The sequence below is a fragment of the Lacerta agilis genome, chromosome 3, assembly GCF_009819535.1.
Source record: "Lacerta agilis isolate rLacAgi1 chromosome 3, rLacAgi1.pri, whole genome shotgun sequence".
NCBI classification, from domain to species: Eukaryota; Metazoa; Chordata; class Lepidosauria; order Squamata; family Lacertidae; genus Lacerta; species Lacerta agilis.
Window position 1 is genome coordinate 64,000,390 of NC_046314.1, and position 17,438 is coordinate 64,017,827.

At 40.8% G+C, this 17,438-nt stretch overlaps 1 protein-coding gene across 1 annotated transcript in view; it reads right to left on the reverse strand.

The window, feature by feature from the left end:
* SYNE1 (spectrin repeat containing nuclear envelope protein 1) overlaps positions 1-17,438 on the reverse strand; it is a 286,452-nt gene that overhangs the window by 154,137 nt on the left and 114,877 nt on the right. The window contains 14 exon segments of the mRNA XM_033144021.1: positions 182-337; positions 1,508-1,651; positions 2,748-2,930; positions 4,000-4,177; positions 4,497-4,633; positions 6,070-6,426; positions 7,746-7,910; positions 9,313-9,622; positions 10,657-10,829; positions 11,979-12,270; positions 12,805-12,960; positions 14,776-14,981; positions 15,931-16,043; positions 16,587-16,794. Of these exon segments, the coding sequence (XP_032999912.1) occupies positions 182-337; positions 1,508-1,651; positions 2,748-2,930; positions 4,000-4,177; positions 4,497-4,633; positions 6,070-6,426; positions 7,746-7,910; positions 9,313-9,622; positions 10,657-10,829; positions 11,979-12,270; positions 12,805-12,960; positions 14,776-14,981; positions 15,931-16,043; positions 16,587-16,794 (2,778 nt within the window).

Below are 17,438 nucleotides of genomic sequence, written 5' to 3' on the forward strand. Positions count from 1 at the left end.
ATGCCAGCTCTTGTAAGTATTGCTGAGCATTTTTACCAGTATCTCTGTTAACATCACCAGCACAAGGACATAGGGGACTTCATACAAAGAGAATTGTTTATTTCAGGACACGAGCTTTCATATATATATATTTTTTTGTTAGAAGCGTTGCATAAAAGCACACAGGGTGAAAGCGCATTACCTTTGTTACATTGCTCAGAGCAAGATATTGAGAAGATAGCTGAGATACTCTGTGCATGAAGCTTTTGCTGGCAGCTTGTTCTTCCCAAAGCTGCTGAGCTTTTTCTTTTAGCCTGTCGAGCTGAGGTTCATGACACCTTATTTCCTCAAGGACAGACTGTAAAGCATAAGCATGTTTCTGTTACGTGTGGGTGCAAAAAAGCAAACCACAAAGAAGGCAAGCAGCAAGGAAATTAAAAGGACGACCATCTGCAAAGATCTGTTATGAGGCATAGACATAAAGGACCGTTCCAGATGATCAGTTCATAGAGCAACGGATGTGAAATTGTTACCTATTTGTTTTCTGTGTGTGTTCATGTGGGGAGAATCTCTCCACAACATAGTGCCTCTGTTGCTCAGTAATTGAATCCCAATATTCTGTACCGGTAAGTGGGGAGGTGCATTAATGCCCCCACCACTCCTCACTACCACCTCAATGTGGTTGCACGTGTCACTGACACCTTCAGAATAATGTCTGTGATGTCATTCTTGTGTCAATCCATACTCAATGAGTGGGAGAAAAATCCTGCATTAGCCAAAAGCTCCTGGGTCTAAAACTCAACTTTGTTTGGCTATTTTTTGTTTGTTTGTTAATGTGCTGAAATTGAGCATTTTCTTGCCCCTACTATATTTTGTGAACTTTTACACATCCACATATCCTACATTGGAAGGATAATGTGACCCTCTCCATAACAGGTAAAGGGACCCCTGACCGTTAGGTCCAGTCACGGAGGACTCTGGGGTTGCGGCGCTCATCTCGCTTTATTGGTGGAGGGAGCCGGCGTACAGCTTCCGGGTCATGTGGCCAGCATGACTAAGCCACTTCTGGCGAACCAGAGCAGCGCATGGAAACGCTGTTTACCTTCCTGCTGGAGCGGTACCTATTTATCTACTTGCACTTTGACGTGCTTTCGAACTGCTAAGTTGGCAGGAGCAGGGACTGAGCAACGGGAGCTCACCCCGTCGCAGGGATTCAAACCACCGACCTTCTGACTGGCAAGCCCTAGGCTCTGTGGTTTAACCCACAGCGCCACCCACGTCCCTTATCTTCAATCTAGAAGTGTGTAATAAAGCAGGACTAAATATCATCCTGTTAGTAGAATATTTTACACGGAATTAGTATTTTTCAGACTATCCTATAAAGGATAAAATGCTATTAGGCTATACCTTGAACTGATAATCTGAATCAGCCCATGTTTAAGATAAGGCAACAAAGCACGACATCAAGACCCACTAACCACAAGCATGCATATACACGGAAGGCCTGAAGCCAATATATCATCATCACCTGTAGTTTCTGCTGCTCTCTCCTTTTAGCTGGGAGGTCATGCAGCCGGTTGCTGCTATCATGCACCATCATCTTGGTTTCATTTAGCCAGTCTTGAAGAGGTTCAGCACTGGTTTCAAAGTCTTTCATCTGGATCTTTAGGTTCTAGGAAAATATGGGGGGGGGGAAAGCTTGGCCTTACAACACATTTAATGCAATATTTAATGCAAAACAGACAAGATGAAGTACTGTTGGGGAACGGCTCTTCTGACATTCAATTTTTTGCATGTTTTCCAAAGGATCAGTCACATTCAGTTTGGGGCTATTCGAGTCAGCACTGCCACTGGATGCTCAGATGGCATGAAGCATTTTTCACCAGCTTAGGCTTGTGCACCAACTGCAGACCTTGAACTTAGTTAAAAAATATGAGGGCTAGACTGCTAACTGGTACTGGCCGTATGAAACACATCTTGCCAGTCTTAAAATGGCCTCCCAGTCCATTTCCAAGCACATTTCAAAGTGTTGGTGTTAAACCTTAAAGTCCCAAGGGCTTTGGATTTGGGTATCATACAGATCACATTGTTCTGTATGAAGCTGCCTCAGAGACTTTCCTCTAACATTATTTTTTAAAAATGTATGTATATCCCACCAACATGGATTTAAAAGTAATACATACTTGCTTTGACTGGGGTCATCTCCATACTGCCAGTATTTTCTGGGAGGAATTAAAGTGCAAATTGTGCAACTGAAGTGAATTAAATCACTCTGTCACACTAGAACAACAAATCCACTAAAAGGGTGGGGGGAGAGGGTTATTAAGAAAAGTGTTGGGGAAATACACGGAAAAGTCTGGGATGAACTGATGAACAGGAAGATACCTGAACACCACACAAACAACTTAGGATAAATATTCATTGTTGGAAAATGTCCCTAAAAACAACTCAGAATGAATGTTCAATAAAGACCAGGCATAGTCTAACTTGCACATATGCTTTGTTCAAGCAGAGCAGGATAACCAATCAATGAACAGGTTATCTGGAGGAGCCCTGGAAATCATAGTACTCATCAATGGACAAACTCTTCTATAAATTCCAAAGCAATTCAAAACAGTAGGTTACACAAATAAGAAAACCGTCATGATAAAATACAGCAGTACATTAAAACATCAGTTAGCATAGCATTAAGCATGACTATCCTTAAAAAGAAAATAGAAGACTGATGTTTCTAATTAATCTGCTTATTTGCAATTGGTCACAATTACCTCCAAAGAAGTTTCCTTCTGGTGCAGGGTGGAGATAAACTTTTTCCAGTCTTCCTTAGCTGTGGCAACTTTAGCTTGGATAGATTTAGCTTTTTCTTTCGGCAAAATAGAACTTAATAATTCTCCTTTGGACACTACCATGTTTAATTTATGTTGGCCTTTTTCAGTTTCAGATAAGAATTCCTAAACCAAAAGATGGTCTTATATAACTATACAGCTTGCAATAAATAAATACAAATATAGCCTTATTCAAACAAATAAAAAAGCAAGAGACTGAATGCTTGTTCAATCACTTGTCCCTAAAATTCTACTCAAGTGAAGACTCTGCCTCAAGTCACTCCCAGATCTGTTTTTACTTAGCACAACTGAAATGAGGAGATTCTACACCAAACCTGATATATATAACCCATGTTCTAATTAATTAATAATGAAGGATTCCCCCCCCCTTTTTGCTAAACAGGCAAACTACTCTTTACTAACTTATAACTTTATCTTCAATTTGCTTCAGTTATCTGTCATAAAGTTACCTTTGGTCTTGATTTCCCTAATGTGAACTTGTCCTCTGGAAATCAACAGGAAAAATATATTCCATTTCAGATGCCTGGGGTTGCATTTTGTTTTTGACAAACAAATGACCTTTTATTTAGATATATACTAATGAAACTTGAACCTCGTATTATCCCAAGAGTTCTGGCAGACAATACTAAGTAGGAGCCAAGTGTAATTTCAGGTTCTACTACATTCTCCCCTTTATCAGGTGTATGTGAGTTTTATAAACATACTGCAAACCCCAAAGGACATATAATACTCTTCTTCTATTACTGTGTTTTTAATTATGCAGGATTATTAGCAAAATCTGCAATTGGAGTATATTTACAGAGTGCTTAAACATACACATACCATTTAGTATTCTTCATTGTATTCATGAACACATCTCTCTCTCTCTCTCTCTCTCTCTCTCTCTCTCTCTCTCTCTCTCACACACACACACACACACACACAGCGTTACCCAAATCTTACAAATTAACCCAAAAAAACAAAATGTTTCCTGCGGGATAGTACATTTCTTTTCCAACTGTGTTTAAGCGCTGTTAAAAATTAACTTTATGCTAAGAGCCTCAGAGCAGGTTATGGTTTCAGTTCCACATTCCTTTGATACAAATGCAACAGGCAACATTATTCAGGCATAAAATGTTGTTTAAGTGGATTTTATTCATACTTTTGGAAATGCTGGATCAGCATTAGAATTTACCTGTATTTTCTGGATATTGGCCGCAGCTTCACTGACATTTTGAGGCACATCAAAACATTTGGCAGTAGTGATTTTTGAATTGACCAGCCATTGTTGGAAATCTCTGAATACTGTCCTGAATCTCTGCTGCAAGGCTTGCTCTTTACTTTGGCAACCCTTCGAAGCTTGTAGACAAAGACTTCAGTCCCATGTTAGTCAAATGAAAATGTAGATTGGGATTATGTTAGACAAAATGAGGGAGATGTTTCACCCAGTACAATACAATACAATACAATACAATACACCAAAATACACAGTAGTATTGCTGTGAGTAATAGCAAAACATAAATAACACCTGCATTGAATCTGTTATCTCTAAGTGAGGAATGATCTAATTCTTAATGCTTTTGTAAGATTTTAATTAAAAAGCTAACATTCAAAGAACAACGTCATGGTTAAGTCACACAACACAGACATGCATAGATTTTTGGTTGTTTGTTCTATAAAGTGAAACTCACCTGTTATATTCCTTAATTAACTGTGATACCTTTGCAGAATAGGTACTCAAATCTTTGGAAAACCGACAAAGGTCATTCAACTGCATTTTGATATCATCGTTCATATGTTCTGCCTTGGTTAGGGCACTCAGTGTTTCCTAGTTGAAACAAAACAATACTAGTAAAATATATGCATTTGCATAAATGGAATTATCCCTTCTTCGTGAAATCTATACATTGGCCTGATCAAATTTCAAAGTGGGATATGTATGGATTTCATGCACTCACAAACAGCCGCTGTGCTCTCCATTTCCTCCTCCCTTTACAACAGATAGGGAAACAAACCAGGAAGCTGTACCTAACTAGAGCTTCCTGTTACATGCACGCCAGGAACTATGGTTAGACCTCCAAATCAGCGAGATTCCAAAGCCAAGAACCATGGCTTGGATCCAGACTTCGGGAGTGATCATCAAACAACTTATAAAACTGTTCCTACTATGAGAGGGCTTAGTACAAGATCTGAAATCCTGCTGTGGAGTTTGATGTATATAAGCAACAGCTCTGACTTTACAAATACTGGAAGGAAAAACCATACTTGTGGCTGGTGGGTGAGTGCAGGACCCGTGTGTGTGTGTGTGTGTGTGTGTGTGTGTGTGTGTGTAAAACTTGATTTGGATCATTCAAGAGGAGAGGCAAATTTTGTAAGCTGCTCTGAGAGCATTTGGGGGCTATAAAGTGTGATGTAATATTCTAAACTAATTTACTTTTGACAGTTTCTCCTTCTTCATGAAGCCAATTACACTCTCCAAAAGTCTGTTCCAGGTGGTTGGGCAAATCTCTAGTACAGTGTCTTGCATCCAGAGGGAAAGGGAGAATTAGCCAAAATTGCCTACTTTTCCTTCCCACCATGCACTGGTTAAAAAACCTTCAATGGACAGAAGGAGCCCTTCCAGTCATGGATGGTTAAGTTTGGATTCAAGTTCAAATAAAAATATGGATTTCTCCTATCGTGATGAAACGTCTTGGTCCAAAATTATACAAAATCATCAAGGTAGCTGGTTGTTAAGACCAGCAGGAAATTTAGTGAAAAACACTTAACCCAAGGCCAGCAGGACTACTGGTTACCTAAACCCCTTGAAACAAACTAGTTCCAAGGTGGTGAAATGATAATCACTTCCTGCACACTTTTTTTCGCTTGACAGCCCATGGCGATTGCTGTGATGAAAGCTGAGAAAGTTAAACAGAAAACAGTACTCAAAGTTTCTGCGTTCTATTTCTGCCTCTGCTCAGAGGCCCCAGTTTCAGTGCCACTGAGTAATGAAATGCAACACGTGTGCATGCAGAAAGCCATGAAATCCCTATACAGTTTCCACACAAAGAGCCCTTCTACAGTTTGCTGTGTAGCTGGTTTTAGTGCTTTCAAAGTTAACTTACACGATTTAGTTCTAAAAGTACATTCCAAAGTTTCCAGTTTAGCAACGATTGCATATTACACTCTCTTTGTACAGTACAAGCTGCTTCCCCCCCCCCCAGGGTTTTGCAGCAGAAAAAGAAAAGAGCAGAAAGAGCTAAAACGGAAACAAAATGGTTTTACCTTTTCTCGGTGCCAGCATTCCACCAGCTCTTTGTCTGTCTGCTTACTATCCAGAGGGGTCAGCGTTTCAGACCAGGTTGCAAGGAGTGTGCTGAAGCGCTGCAGGGCCTCTTCCAGATGAGAAGCTTGCATGGCGAATTCCTGTTCTGACAGGGCCATCTGACTGTCCAGCTCCTGCAAGCTGTTTCGGGTTTGGAATGCATTCTCTTCCCACTGCTTCCAGTCGGAGTGAAGGGCCTGCATTTCGGTGTCAATGTGCTTGCACCCCTGAACAGTTGTGTTCTTTTTCACCGCTGGAGCCAGCGTCTGAACTCTGTTTAGGCGGCCCTCACCAGTCTGTCTGGAATCTATCAGCTCCTGCAATGGAATATCGCCATGGCAACTGAAATGGCTGTGATCCACTTCAGCTGGATAACGGCATGCTTACAACAAAACGACACACAGTATTCTGCAGAAGAGCTACACTGACTGCTCCATGTTCACAAGCAGTTTCACAAAAAAAAAAAAAAAATTTCTGAACAGTGCCGAGCTGGTGCTAAAATTTAAGTGAAAGTTTAAAACAACAAAGCAGGAAAAAGAAAAGGAAAAGCTGTGCATGAGGTTGCAACATTAGCACCAAGTTACAAAGTTTCAGAATCTGAAGCTCTCATATTTTCCTAGAAAACGAAGTTCGGATTGATTAAAATTAACATGGCATGTGGTCTATTTTATATGATACAGACTGTTGTATATTCTGGACAGTCTTGAACTGAGGTGAAAGGTCAGATGCAGCAATTGGAAATACAGAAACATTCTAGGAGAAAAAGCAGCCACAACTGGTGTTTTGTTTTGGGTATGGTAACTTAAGGATGGTGTTATCTTCAAATTACCAAGTGACCAGTTGCCATGTGGTATATGTACTTGTTCTGTTATTTCACAATTTCTGATTCTTCATCTTGTTATTACAGTCGTACCTCGGAAGTCAAACAGAATCTGTTCCGGAAGTCTGTTCTACTTCCGAAACATTCGACCTCCAAAGCACGGCTTCTGGTTGGCTGCAGGAAGCTCCTGCAGCCAATCGGATGCCCCGTCAAACGTTTGGCTTCCAAAAGAACGTTCGAAAACCGGAACACTCAATTCTTGTTTTCGATTGTTCGGGAGCTGGAACGTTTGACTCCCAAGGCATTTGGGAGCCGAGGTACGATTGCATTAACTAAGCTTATATGGCTAGGCATCAGCATACAATCCCTGACTGACTTACAGGGCAAAGAATAAAATACATTATTACAAATACAAAGTAACAGTTTAAAATACCAACAAAAATAAAACACAGCATAAAGCGTTAATGTTTTAGCATACAGAAATACAGTCAGCTAGCAGCTCAATAAATAAAACACAGCTTACACAATGAGAAGCCAAGTTTTGTTTGTTTAAAATGTCACCTGTTTAAAAGAACTGGATATGTACAGGTATATGAAAGCCTTCACCTACTTATGCTGTGTATATTTTGATTTATTTTAAATAGCTGCAGTTCAGCAGTAGAGCTCTTAACATAATTTGAAGTAGCAGGTAAGCTCTCAGCTGGATTTGTAATATATAAGAAATAGTGTTTTCTTTTATTAATGCTTATTATACCATGTCTTGACTGATATTTGCTAAAGTTAATAAGTTAATAAGCTACTGCAGTAGTTTCTCACGTTAATTTTGGCCAGTTTTTTCTGTATGGCTGATGAATCCCCTGAGGCATCTGACCAGCGGTGAAGCTCTTCTTTTGCGGAATTAAGCCAGTCGGTAAATTCATGAACTGCATCGAGGTATAGTAGATGGTCCTTTACAATATCTTCCACTCTTTTCATTTTTTCCTATAAGTGAAAAGGAGGTTGTGTTCAATGCGGTGTTTACAGAATGACAATTTAATGAATTAGTTCTGCCAGAGGACCCATATTTGTCTTGTTTCTACCCAACAAAACAGACCTCACTGACATCTCACCCCTCTACCTCCTGGAAAGCCTCAGTGACGCTGGGGATGGGAAGTCGGGTAAGTGCCCCTTCCCTGCCATACTACCAGTCTGAACCCAGAAAAGCTGTGGTTAGTCTTAACTATGATTTAGGCAAACAAGTCATCTTCAAACCATGGTTTATGACCCTGTTTGTTTTCTTAATTACCTATCAAAATTAACCACAGTGCTGGGTGTGGGCATACCACTAAACCATGCTTGACTGAAAATGAATGCGAAAGCTTCCAATCTTCCCCTTGCAGTTGTGCCAGAATAAGAGAGAAGATGAGGACACAGAAGCATGGACTTGTGTATATAACAATAAACCACATTTTAGTTTTATACTAGAATTGAATCAGATCACTGTGAGTATAAATTATGTGAATGCTGGCAATGTATAATATTTCAATAATATGGTTCACTATAGTGGTAGAGTATGACTAGCCTTCAAGATGTTGTTGTACTCTAATTCTTAGCTGTCCCAGTCAATATGGCTAATAGGGATGATGGGAGTTGTAGTCCAATTTTTTTTTAGAAGGCACCACACTGGCTACCCCAATACAGGGCCTCTTTGCTCTAGCTACACACATGATGAAAGATTCTTATAACTGCATCAATATGTTTTAGTCCAAAGGAATATACATGATGAGTCACACATATCTTATGACTGAATCGTTCCCTTGCATCCCAAGATAGCAGAGCTGTTTGATTCTTTCAGGATTTTCTTATCCAATAAGCAATGTCAGATAATGAACCATATTTCCTCCTGGAACTCACTGCACTGAACTCTTGCTTGAAGCCACAGAGCAGACTAGATAAACATCTACTTAATTTTTTTGTTTGTTTGCTTTCTTGAGTATTGTATTGCATAGACTATGTTTTCCCAATTACAAAATATTTATTCTCTACTATATTTTCAATAACTTTCTGTCAATATTTGCCTGTCCTTTCATGATAAATAGAACCAATTGTATTGGAATGATCCAGACTCAAATCTTAGTTCCTCCTGAGTTCTCTGACAGGTTTTAAGCATCTCATGCTACTGTATAAGGTCAGCATAGTGCAAACTTGATGCCTGTCCCTCTCGCTCTCCTTCTCAGTGTGTTGCAGTGACTCAGTTGGATGGAAGTTAGATGAGTGGCCCAGCTGCAACATGGTGTCCACTGCTGATGCTGCTCAGCTACTCCAAAGAAGTTTAAAACATTTAAGCACAGCGTCTTGGATTAATATACTTCCATCTATATGGGATAGCATGCATCGTATTTACCTTGACCACCGTTGCAATGTCGCTGAACTGGATTTTCAGCTCCTCTTGAGCAGCTTCTCTGAAAGAATCATCCTCTGTTTTCTCATACAGTTCTCTGGCTTTACCCATGAGCTGGTGCAAGTCTTTAGAATGGCTTTCCACTTCTGCAATAATAGTCTGGAAATGGTCCAGCAGGGAGAATTTCTCTTTCAGGCCATTCTGAGGCTCCAAAGGCTGCTCCACTTTGTGGTCTACCGACTCCAGCCACTGGTCTAGCTGACTTTTCCTCTCCAGATATTCATCCCACTGATGAATCACAGACTCAAGCAAGCTTGCAGTAAAGAAATACACAGTGCATTTAAAATCTTACACTATTTAAGAGAACGAACTAGTTTTAGGGCTGCTGTAAAACACCTCCTGCCAATTCAGCCCCCCCCCCCAATCACTAGTGGAAGCTGGGAAAAGAAATTTTGTTATTATTGAGGAGTGAGGGGGGAATAATCCAAATGATTTGGGGGCGGAGAAGGTTACATGTATCTTACTTAACCTTTTTCATGAACAGTTGTTTGTTCCTTCTCATACCACCCCCTCCTTATTCTTGAAAAGGACATGTTTTACACAGAAGACTGGCCAGTAGCCATCACTGCCATGCCCCAAAGGCACTCTGCTCAGAACTGGCTAGTTGGTTTTGGCTGGCCCTTCTCTCCCATAGCAGCCTGCTAGGCTCCCATTCCTCAATTTTCTGGAGGGCCTCATTGACCTTCCAGAGACACTTTGTCAGGGTGCAGGCAGATGCAAGATCAAGGAGGGGACCATAAACTTTTCTTTCATGAACTTCCTTCCTTTCACTTATCTTACAATCCAAATCAATGCAAACCAGTCCTAAGCGAATTGATGAATCAATCACCAAGTAAGAGGACCTCTCAATGAAGAAAATTACCAAACAATGATCACAAGTATATGTAGAAACCTGAATTATGGTGCTGGAGGAGACTCTTGAGAGTCCCATGGACTGCAAGAAGATCAAACCTATCCATTCTCAAAGAAATCAGCCCTGAGTGCTCACTAGAAGGACAGATCCTGAAGTTGAGGCTCCAGTACTTTGGCCACCTCATGAGAAGAGAAGACTCCCTAGAAAAGACCCTGATGTTGGGAAAGATGGAGGGCACAAAGAGAAGGGGATGACAGAGGATGAGATGGTTGGACAGTGTTCTCGAAGCTACTAACATGAGTTTGGCCAAACTGCGGGAGGCAGTGAAGGATAGGCGTGCCTGGCGTGCTCTGGTCCATGGGGTCACGAAGAGTCGGACACGACTGAACGACTGAACAACAACAACAACATATGTAGAAACAGAAATAACTTACCTTTGACAGCTCAGTGAGGTATTGATAATGCTGCTCCAGAGATCTTTTAATGTTTTCAGTTGAGTCTGTATCGCTTTCTGCCCATCCTCATTGCTACTTTTAAGGGCTTGTTCACCTTTGCCAATGGCCATATTTAATTTGACCTCTCCCTCACCTTTCATTAAAAGGATCTCCTAGGATGCAAAAGGACTGTAAAGCTTCCATAGTTTACCCACCCATCAAGTTTTGAAACAAAGGCTGTATCATATGTGACATTAGAAAGGATTACCTGTGTAGTTTTTTCTATGGACAATACTGAATTCTAGATTCCTCTTAGCAACCTCTAACAGGATAAATTATAGAATTACAATAATAGTTCAGCCTGATCTAGCTTTTAAACTGTTGTCATAACTAGCACTAAAGATGAATGAATATATTGGATACCCTTGGCCAGTAAGCCACAGAAACAAATGGATATGTTCTGCTTTTGAAAGCAAGGGGAATTTTGTCGCTTAGAGTGGAGGAGTAATTCTGATTACCATTTGACCTGCTTCAGGGATGGTGACAATTATGATGCTTTAAAGGTAAAGGTACTTCTGACCATTATGCCCAGTCGCGGACGACTCTGGGGTTGCGCGCTCATCTCACTCTATAGGCCAAGGGAGCCGGCGTTCATCCACAGACAGCTTCCGGGTCTTGTGGCCAGCATGACTAAGCCACTTCTGGCAAACCAGAGCAGCGTACGGAAACACTGTTTACCTTCCCACCAGAGCGGTACCTATTTATCTACTTGCACTTGACGTGCTTTCGAACTGCTAGGTGGGCAGGAGCTGGGACTGAACAACGGGAGCTCACCCTGTTGCGGGGATTCGAACCATCGACCTTCTGATTGGCAAGCCCTAGGCTCTGTGGTTTAGTTGCCTCTGGTGCTTTAGTTGCCTGTTATTACATGGTGGATCCTTTTTTTCCTGTGGCTGTTATTTTAGTTTTTAATTTTAGTGCTCACTTCGTGGTCACTTGTGTTTTGGTTTAACAGCTGAAAATTATTCTTTTCAAAAGTGACACGTAAGGTTACAAGTGAGGAAATAAGGACAATCCTGTATTTTCAGTAACCCATTTTTGTCTTTGATCTCTGTTAACTAGGGCTTGAGTTTTATCTGGATTTAGGAAGCGTATGAGGATAAGCATTTGAAACCTTTGCCAACCTGGGTGCCTCACATGCTTTGGACCACAACTCTCGTCAGCCCCCACCAACACAAGTGCTGGTAATTGTCACAAAAACATCTGGAAGGCACCCAGCAAACAGTTCTGATACAAACAGTTCCATGATTTTGTTACTTCACCTGAATTTGCATGAGGCGTTTGTCCAACATGACTTTGCTCCCAATGGTGCCCTCTGCAGAGGCCAGCTTTTCTTGCACATCTTTCACCCAGGTCCACATAGCCTGCAGAGCTTCTTCTAATGCTTGGTGTTCCTGGAGAGCCACCTGAGAGGTCTTCAGCTTTTCCTTCACTGCCTTGATTAGGTTATGGTAAGCAGAGAAATGCTGAGAAGCCAGACGGACCTCCTTCCCAGTACTATATCCTTTCTCATTTAAAACCTGTGACTTCTGGGTCAGTTTATCAAAGGATTCTCTAAACAAAAATGGAGAAGAAAGCTTACGGAGTTACACATATCGCTGTGTAGATAGGAACATAAGAATAGAAAACTATGGACAATGTTCATTATTGCAATATAGTTCCAAAATGAATGGTAAAAGATTCACATAAGGGTACATGAACAAAACTGTAATTATAATACAATAGTGGGCCCCATAGTCACATGCTACACTGAATCCTTAGTCCTTAAGAATGTGGTTGTTAAGGGGACTGAGGCTTGCTAGACTGTTGATGTATTTATGTGCCACAACTCACTTATGGCAACGGAACAAAACCTGTATGGTGGATATGAGAAACGGTTCCCTGAACTACTAAGCTATCTTGAATAAAAAAGCTCAGCACTAGACCCATAAGCATATCTCACTTGTTTCTTGATTTCGGTACATTTTTTTTATTTGTCACTGTGCTGATAAAAATACACATTAAGCAAACTATATAGGATCGTGTAGGCATTATTATATAATAGAGCAGGCAGGAAGATGGGATATTTAGGTAAAGTTTGTTTTGTACCTGGCCACCAGCAGCTCTTCTAGGAATGCTTCCACTTTCTGCACCTCATTTTTCTTATCAGAAATATTCTGTTTGCTCTCACCCAAAGCTTCTGTGCTTATCCTTTCCTCCATTTCATGGAGCCACAAACTCCACCTCTTGCACAGATCCTCAAAGCTGTGAACAAAACAAAAGCAGAAGCATGCAACTGTTGCTAGATAAACAGAGAATTCACCTGCTATTACACAAACTGAAAAAGAAATGGGTCTGGATACCACTTTTACTTTAATGCCTAGTGCATGAGAGCTGCACACAAACTATTTTTGTTCAGTGACGAGTAACCTAAAAATACTCAACAAGGATCTAAATATGTCAAGCAAAACCGTGGGAATTATAGAGAGAATGGAGCTTTCAAGATTGTAAAGTGGTACAGCTTACATTTCTTATCACAGTCTACGTGGAAACTGAAGGCAATGGAAGGATTGTTCTCTACAGCCTGCCTCTTACATTCACTCCTATGTGACCACAATATATGCTGTATGCGTGTGGAGCATACATACATTTAAGTCTAGAGCAGGCTCCCACTTTCAGAGGCTCCCTTGCAGCGTGTGGATTGGAGGGGGGAGTTAGAGCTGACAAGGAAACAATAGGCCAGCAGGGGTAGAGCTGGTGAAAATTGTCCCACTCTCTACCTTACACAAATGTAATTGTATGAGGGGTGAATGCCCAAATATGGTTATACAGGAAATATAAATGTCAAATAAACCTACAGTGGTACCTCTGGTTACGGACACGATCTGTTCCGGGGTGCCATTTGCACCCCAAAAAGTCTGCAACCAGAGCGGCACTTTTGCGCATGCGCAAAGCGTCGATAGAGCGCTTCTGTGCATGCGCTAACCACGTAGAACACTTCTGCGCGTGTGCGCGGCGAAACCTGGAAGTAAACACTTCCAGGTTTGCTGCATTCTTAACATGAAAAAACACAACCTGAAGCGGCTGTAACCTGAGGTATGACTGTATTTTGATTGTTCTACTTCCCCTCCCCTTTCACTCTCTCTCACACACACATTTTGAGGACAGGATTCACCTAATGAGTCCCGTCAACAGAAGGTTTCCATTTGCACAACAGGGCTTCTTCCCTTCTCCCTTAGTGCCCCTAAAACTGGTCCAGGAGAACCCTTGGGACAGCACACAGGGGCAGGAAAGGGGGGATCATTCTGTCTGGTGAACCAAAATGCTTGCCCTGATGGAATTATCACCTTAGCACAATGTTGAATTCCTCCTTTAGGGTTGTAACCTCTTTCCACAGATACTAGCCATCTCCATTTACACATCTAGTTGAAGCAGGAGAAAATGCAGACATAGATTGTTTGGTTCAATCTCGCCCCAGTTGTAACGTTCATTGCCCACCATAATCTGCTGGCCTGTGTGACTTCCTGGGGACATGCTTGCCACAGAAGATGAAGGGAGTCAGCCAAACAATGAAGGAGTAGGCAAATCCACAGCCCATTTTCTCCTGCTTCAACAGTGTCCAATGGTCAACAATCCTACCCATATCTCCATTTTAACTGTACAAACTAGAAAGGACTGTTTGCTATGAGCACATGAATAAAACTATTCAAAACTGGGCTTGTTGGTAATGTTATGTAAGCAAGAGGACTGAGACCACAAACATTCCTCCCTGTAAAGGAAATGTTTTGACATGGTTACCAACAATTTCACAATGTTAAGCTATATGCCACTGTTTCCTTTTGTCAAGCAAACCCACTTTTAGGAGAGGCCAAAGTCCAGGGGTCAAGCACATGCTTTGTGTTTATAAGTTGCCAGGCCCAATCCAGTTAAAAAGCTCTGGGGCTGCATGGTTGGGACAAGCCACTGTCTGAGACCTGGGAGAGTCACTGTTGGTCAGAATAGGTGGACCAAGACCACAAGGCAGATTTATATGGATATGTTATACAGTGTATCACATGCACAATGAATGAAACAACCTACCTTCCCAGCTCTGCAATGCACTCTTCCAGAGCTTGTTTATCTTTCAAGCACTGTTTAAAGAATCCCTCAAAGTCCTGATGAGCTTTATTTATCTGTTCCTGGATGCTATTCACAGATGATTTAGGTAGGAAAGCACACAGATGTTCTCCTTCCTGGGAAACTGTCCCCAGCTTGCTCCTTCCTTCCTCAACGGAATCCAACACTTTCTGAGTAGAACAAACACAGAATTTTACTTGGGAAAGTGGGTAGAGGAAGGGAAAAGAAAATGGAAAAGAAGAAGATTGGTTAAAGCATGAATGTTAAGAGCAATTGTTTAGAAAGCCAAGACTATCTATACATAAAGATTAATTGGCACAGAGTTCCTTTGAATGTACCACTACTGACTGCAGATAGAAGATTTGAATGTTACTCCTTGTTTAGAAAACAAATACAAAGTTCTTGTGTATAGAAGACCAACTAGCAAAAAAATTCTAGTTGCATGCAAGTTTTGTATGGAAAGAAAAAGTTTGGTATGAACCAACATTCTGCAATCCACCTTACACTTTGAAATGCATAGTAGCATCCAGGTATGCTGAAAATGACAACCATGGTAAATGCTGTTTTGAGGAACCATCTTTATCATCCTTGGCAAGTAAAGGGAGGGAGGGAGGGAGGGTGGTGGGGATGGAACTTGGTGGAAGCAGGTTGCAAGGAGCTCTCTAACATCCACAGTAATCCAAAAGACACCACTGGAAACGGGGCCTGCTAGCACCATCAGTTAAGACTAGGTAAAATTTAAAGTCAGATTAATGTTGGTACATTCAGTGAGCATTCAGTACATTCAGTGAGCTTCTCCATAGTTGCAACTGACGGTATGCATATTATTTCCTGCCATAGATACACACAACATTTCACCCTGCCTACAATGTTTTTTTTGGGAAAGATGCTATTTGCAACATATGCCAGCCACATCCTGTCTTCAGTGAGTTCTTCTGTACTTGTTATCTTTGCACCTTCACCAAGCTATTTTTATCAGAGTTTTTGCTGGTGGTAGGGGGGATGAGCATGCATGTTGATTTAACCCACAAGGCTTTGTGAGTGCTTAAAGGGTACAACCTGCAAGACCCAATAGATTTGTAAACCAATGTGTTGTTGGGTCATCCATGATAACGGTACCTGCAGTTGATGGAGTTTTGCTTCGATGGCTTTACTATCTCCAGATGTAATACTTAAGTCTTTTAAAGCAGTCTTCAGGTTAGAATACCAGTTTTGAAATCCACACATAGATTCTTAAAAAAACAAGAAGGGATAGATATAAAACATTATTATATTATACAAAGATGCTGATATTCTGTTCTCAGAATTCATCAAGAATACTCTGTTTTAATTATTATTTTCCACTACTGGCTTGTATACTGTAATCACCACCACTAGAACAATGGCATAGATTTCAGTTCAGTAACGCAACACTGAATATTGTTCTCTATGATAAACCACTTTGGTGTTATCAGAAACAAGGAAGCCTGCAAAACAGCAGTGGCAGTTTAATAGAATTAGAAAACAGAAATAACAGTTGAGTTATTCTGGCGAATACTGACTAGCACTCTCTGTTTTGAATAGTGAATATATTAAGACAATTTATGCAAAAACCCCAGCTACTTGGAAAGGTAAGTAAAACAAGTTTTGGGCAACTTGAGTTTTAGGAAATGCTATGCATAAAAATGAGTAAGTGATGTTAATGGAAACGTTTCACCAACCAAAGCTGGGATGATTCATCTCAAGCAATTTCATACATTCCTGTGGCTCACATATTAGCAACCATGACGACTCACGGAATAAGTCTTTTTCCAGGGACTCTTGCATGGAAGTCTGTGTTTTCAAACATAACTGGTTCACAGCCTCATACTTCTTTATTAATGATGTGACAGTGCCCCCAAGAGTCTCCAGCTCCACAGATGGATATTTGCGACAGAGGCTGTTAAGTGTTTCCTGAGTGGAGTCAAAGTTGCTCTGCTGCTGCTGCAGGTCCTTTTGTATTTTCTGAGGGAAAATTTGTAACATCAAGTACAGAACATTATGTTTATTTAAATCTATCGTGTGCATATACATACCATCTTATTTATATCTATTCCCTACTTTCAGCCAAAAACAGCTTCCACAGTTGATTACAATTAAAATACGAACACAAAACCTCTGACCAGTTTTACAATAATTAGTCATCCTCTTCCCTCTCAAACTGCTGCTCACTCCTGTCATGGCTCATCACAAAAAAAAAGTTTTTCAGTCATTTCTCTTGTTGGGAAACATCTCTGAGAGGACTAAATAGCTCTCATGTATAAAAGAAATGAGATCTATATTGTGTGTGTATCATAGTATCATACAATCATAGAACTGGAAGGCACCCAGAGGATAGAATTGTAACATTGTACAGTTGGAAGGGACCCCGAGGGTCATCTAGTCCAACCCCCTGCAATGCAATAAAGGAGTTGAACCTGCAACCTTGGAGAGGGGAATATCAGCCTTCAAAATAGAAAAGGAATTGGATTTTAAATTATTCTACTAACTCTTTTACTTCTGTATGAAGTACATTGAAACTATACACCATTGTCCCTAATTTTGGATACGTCGTCATATATCAGTTGAACTGAAGTTTCTTGAAATGTATGTGCAGCCCTACTTACATT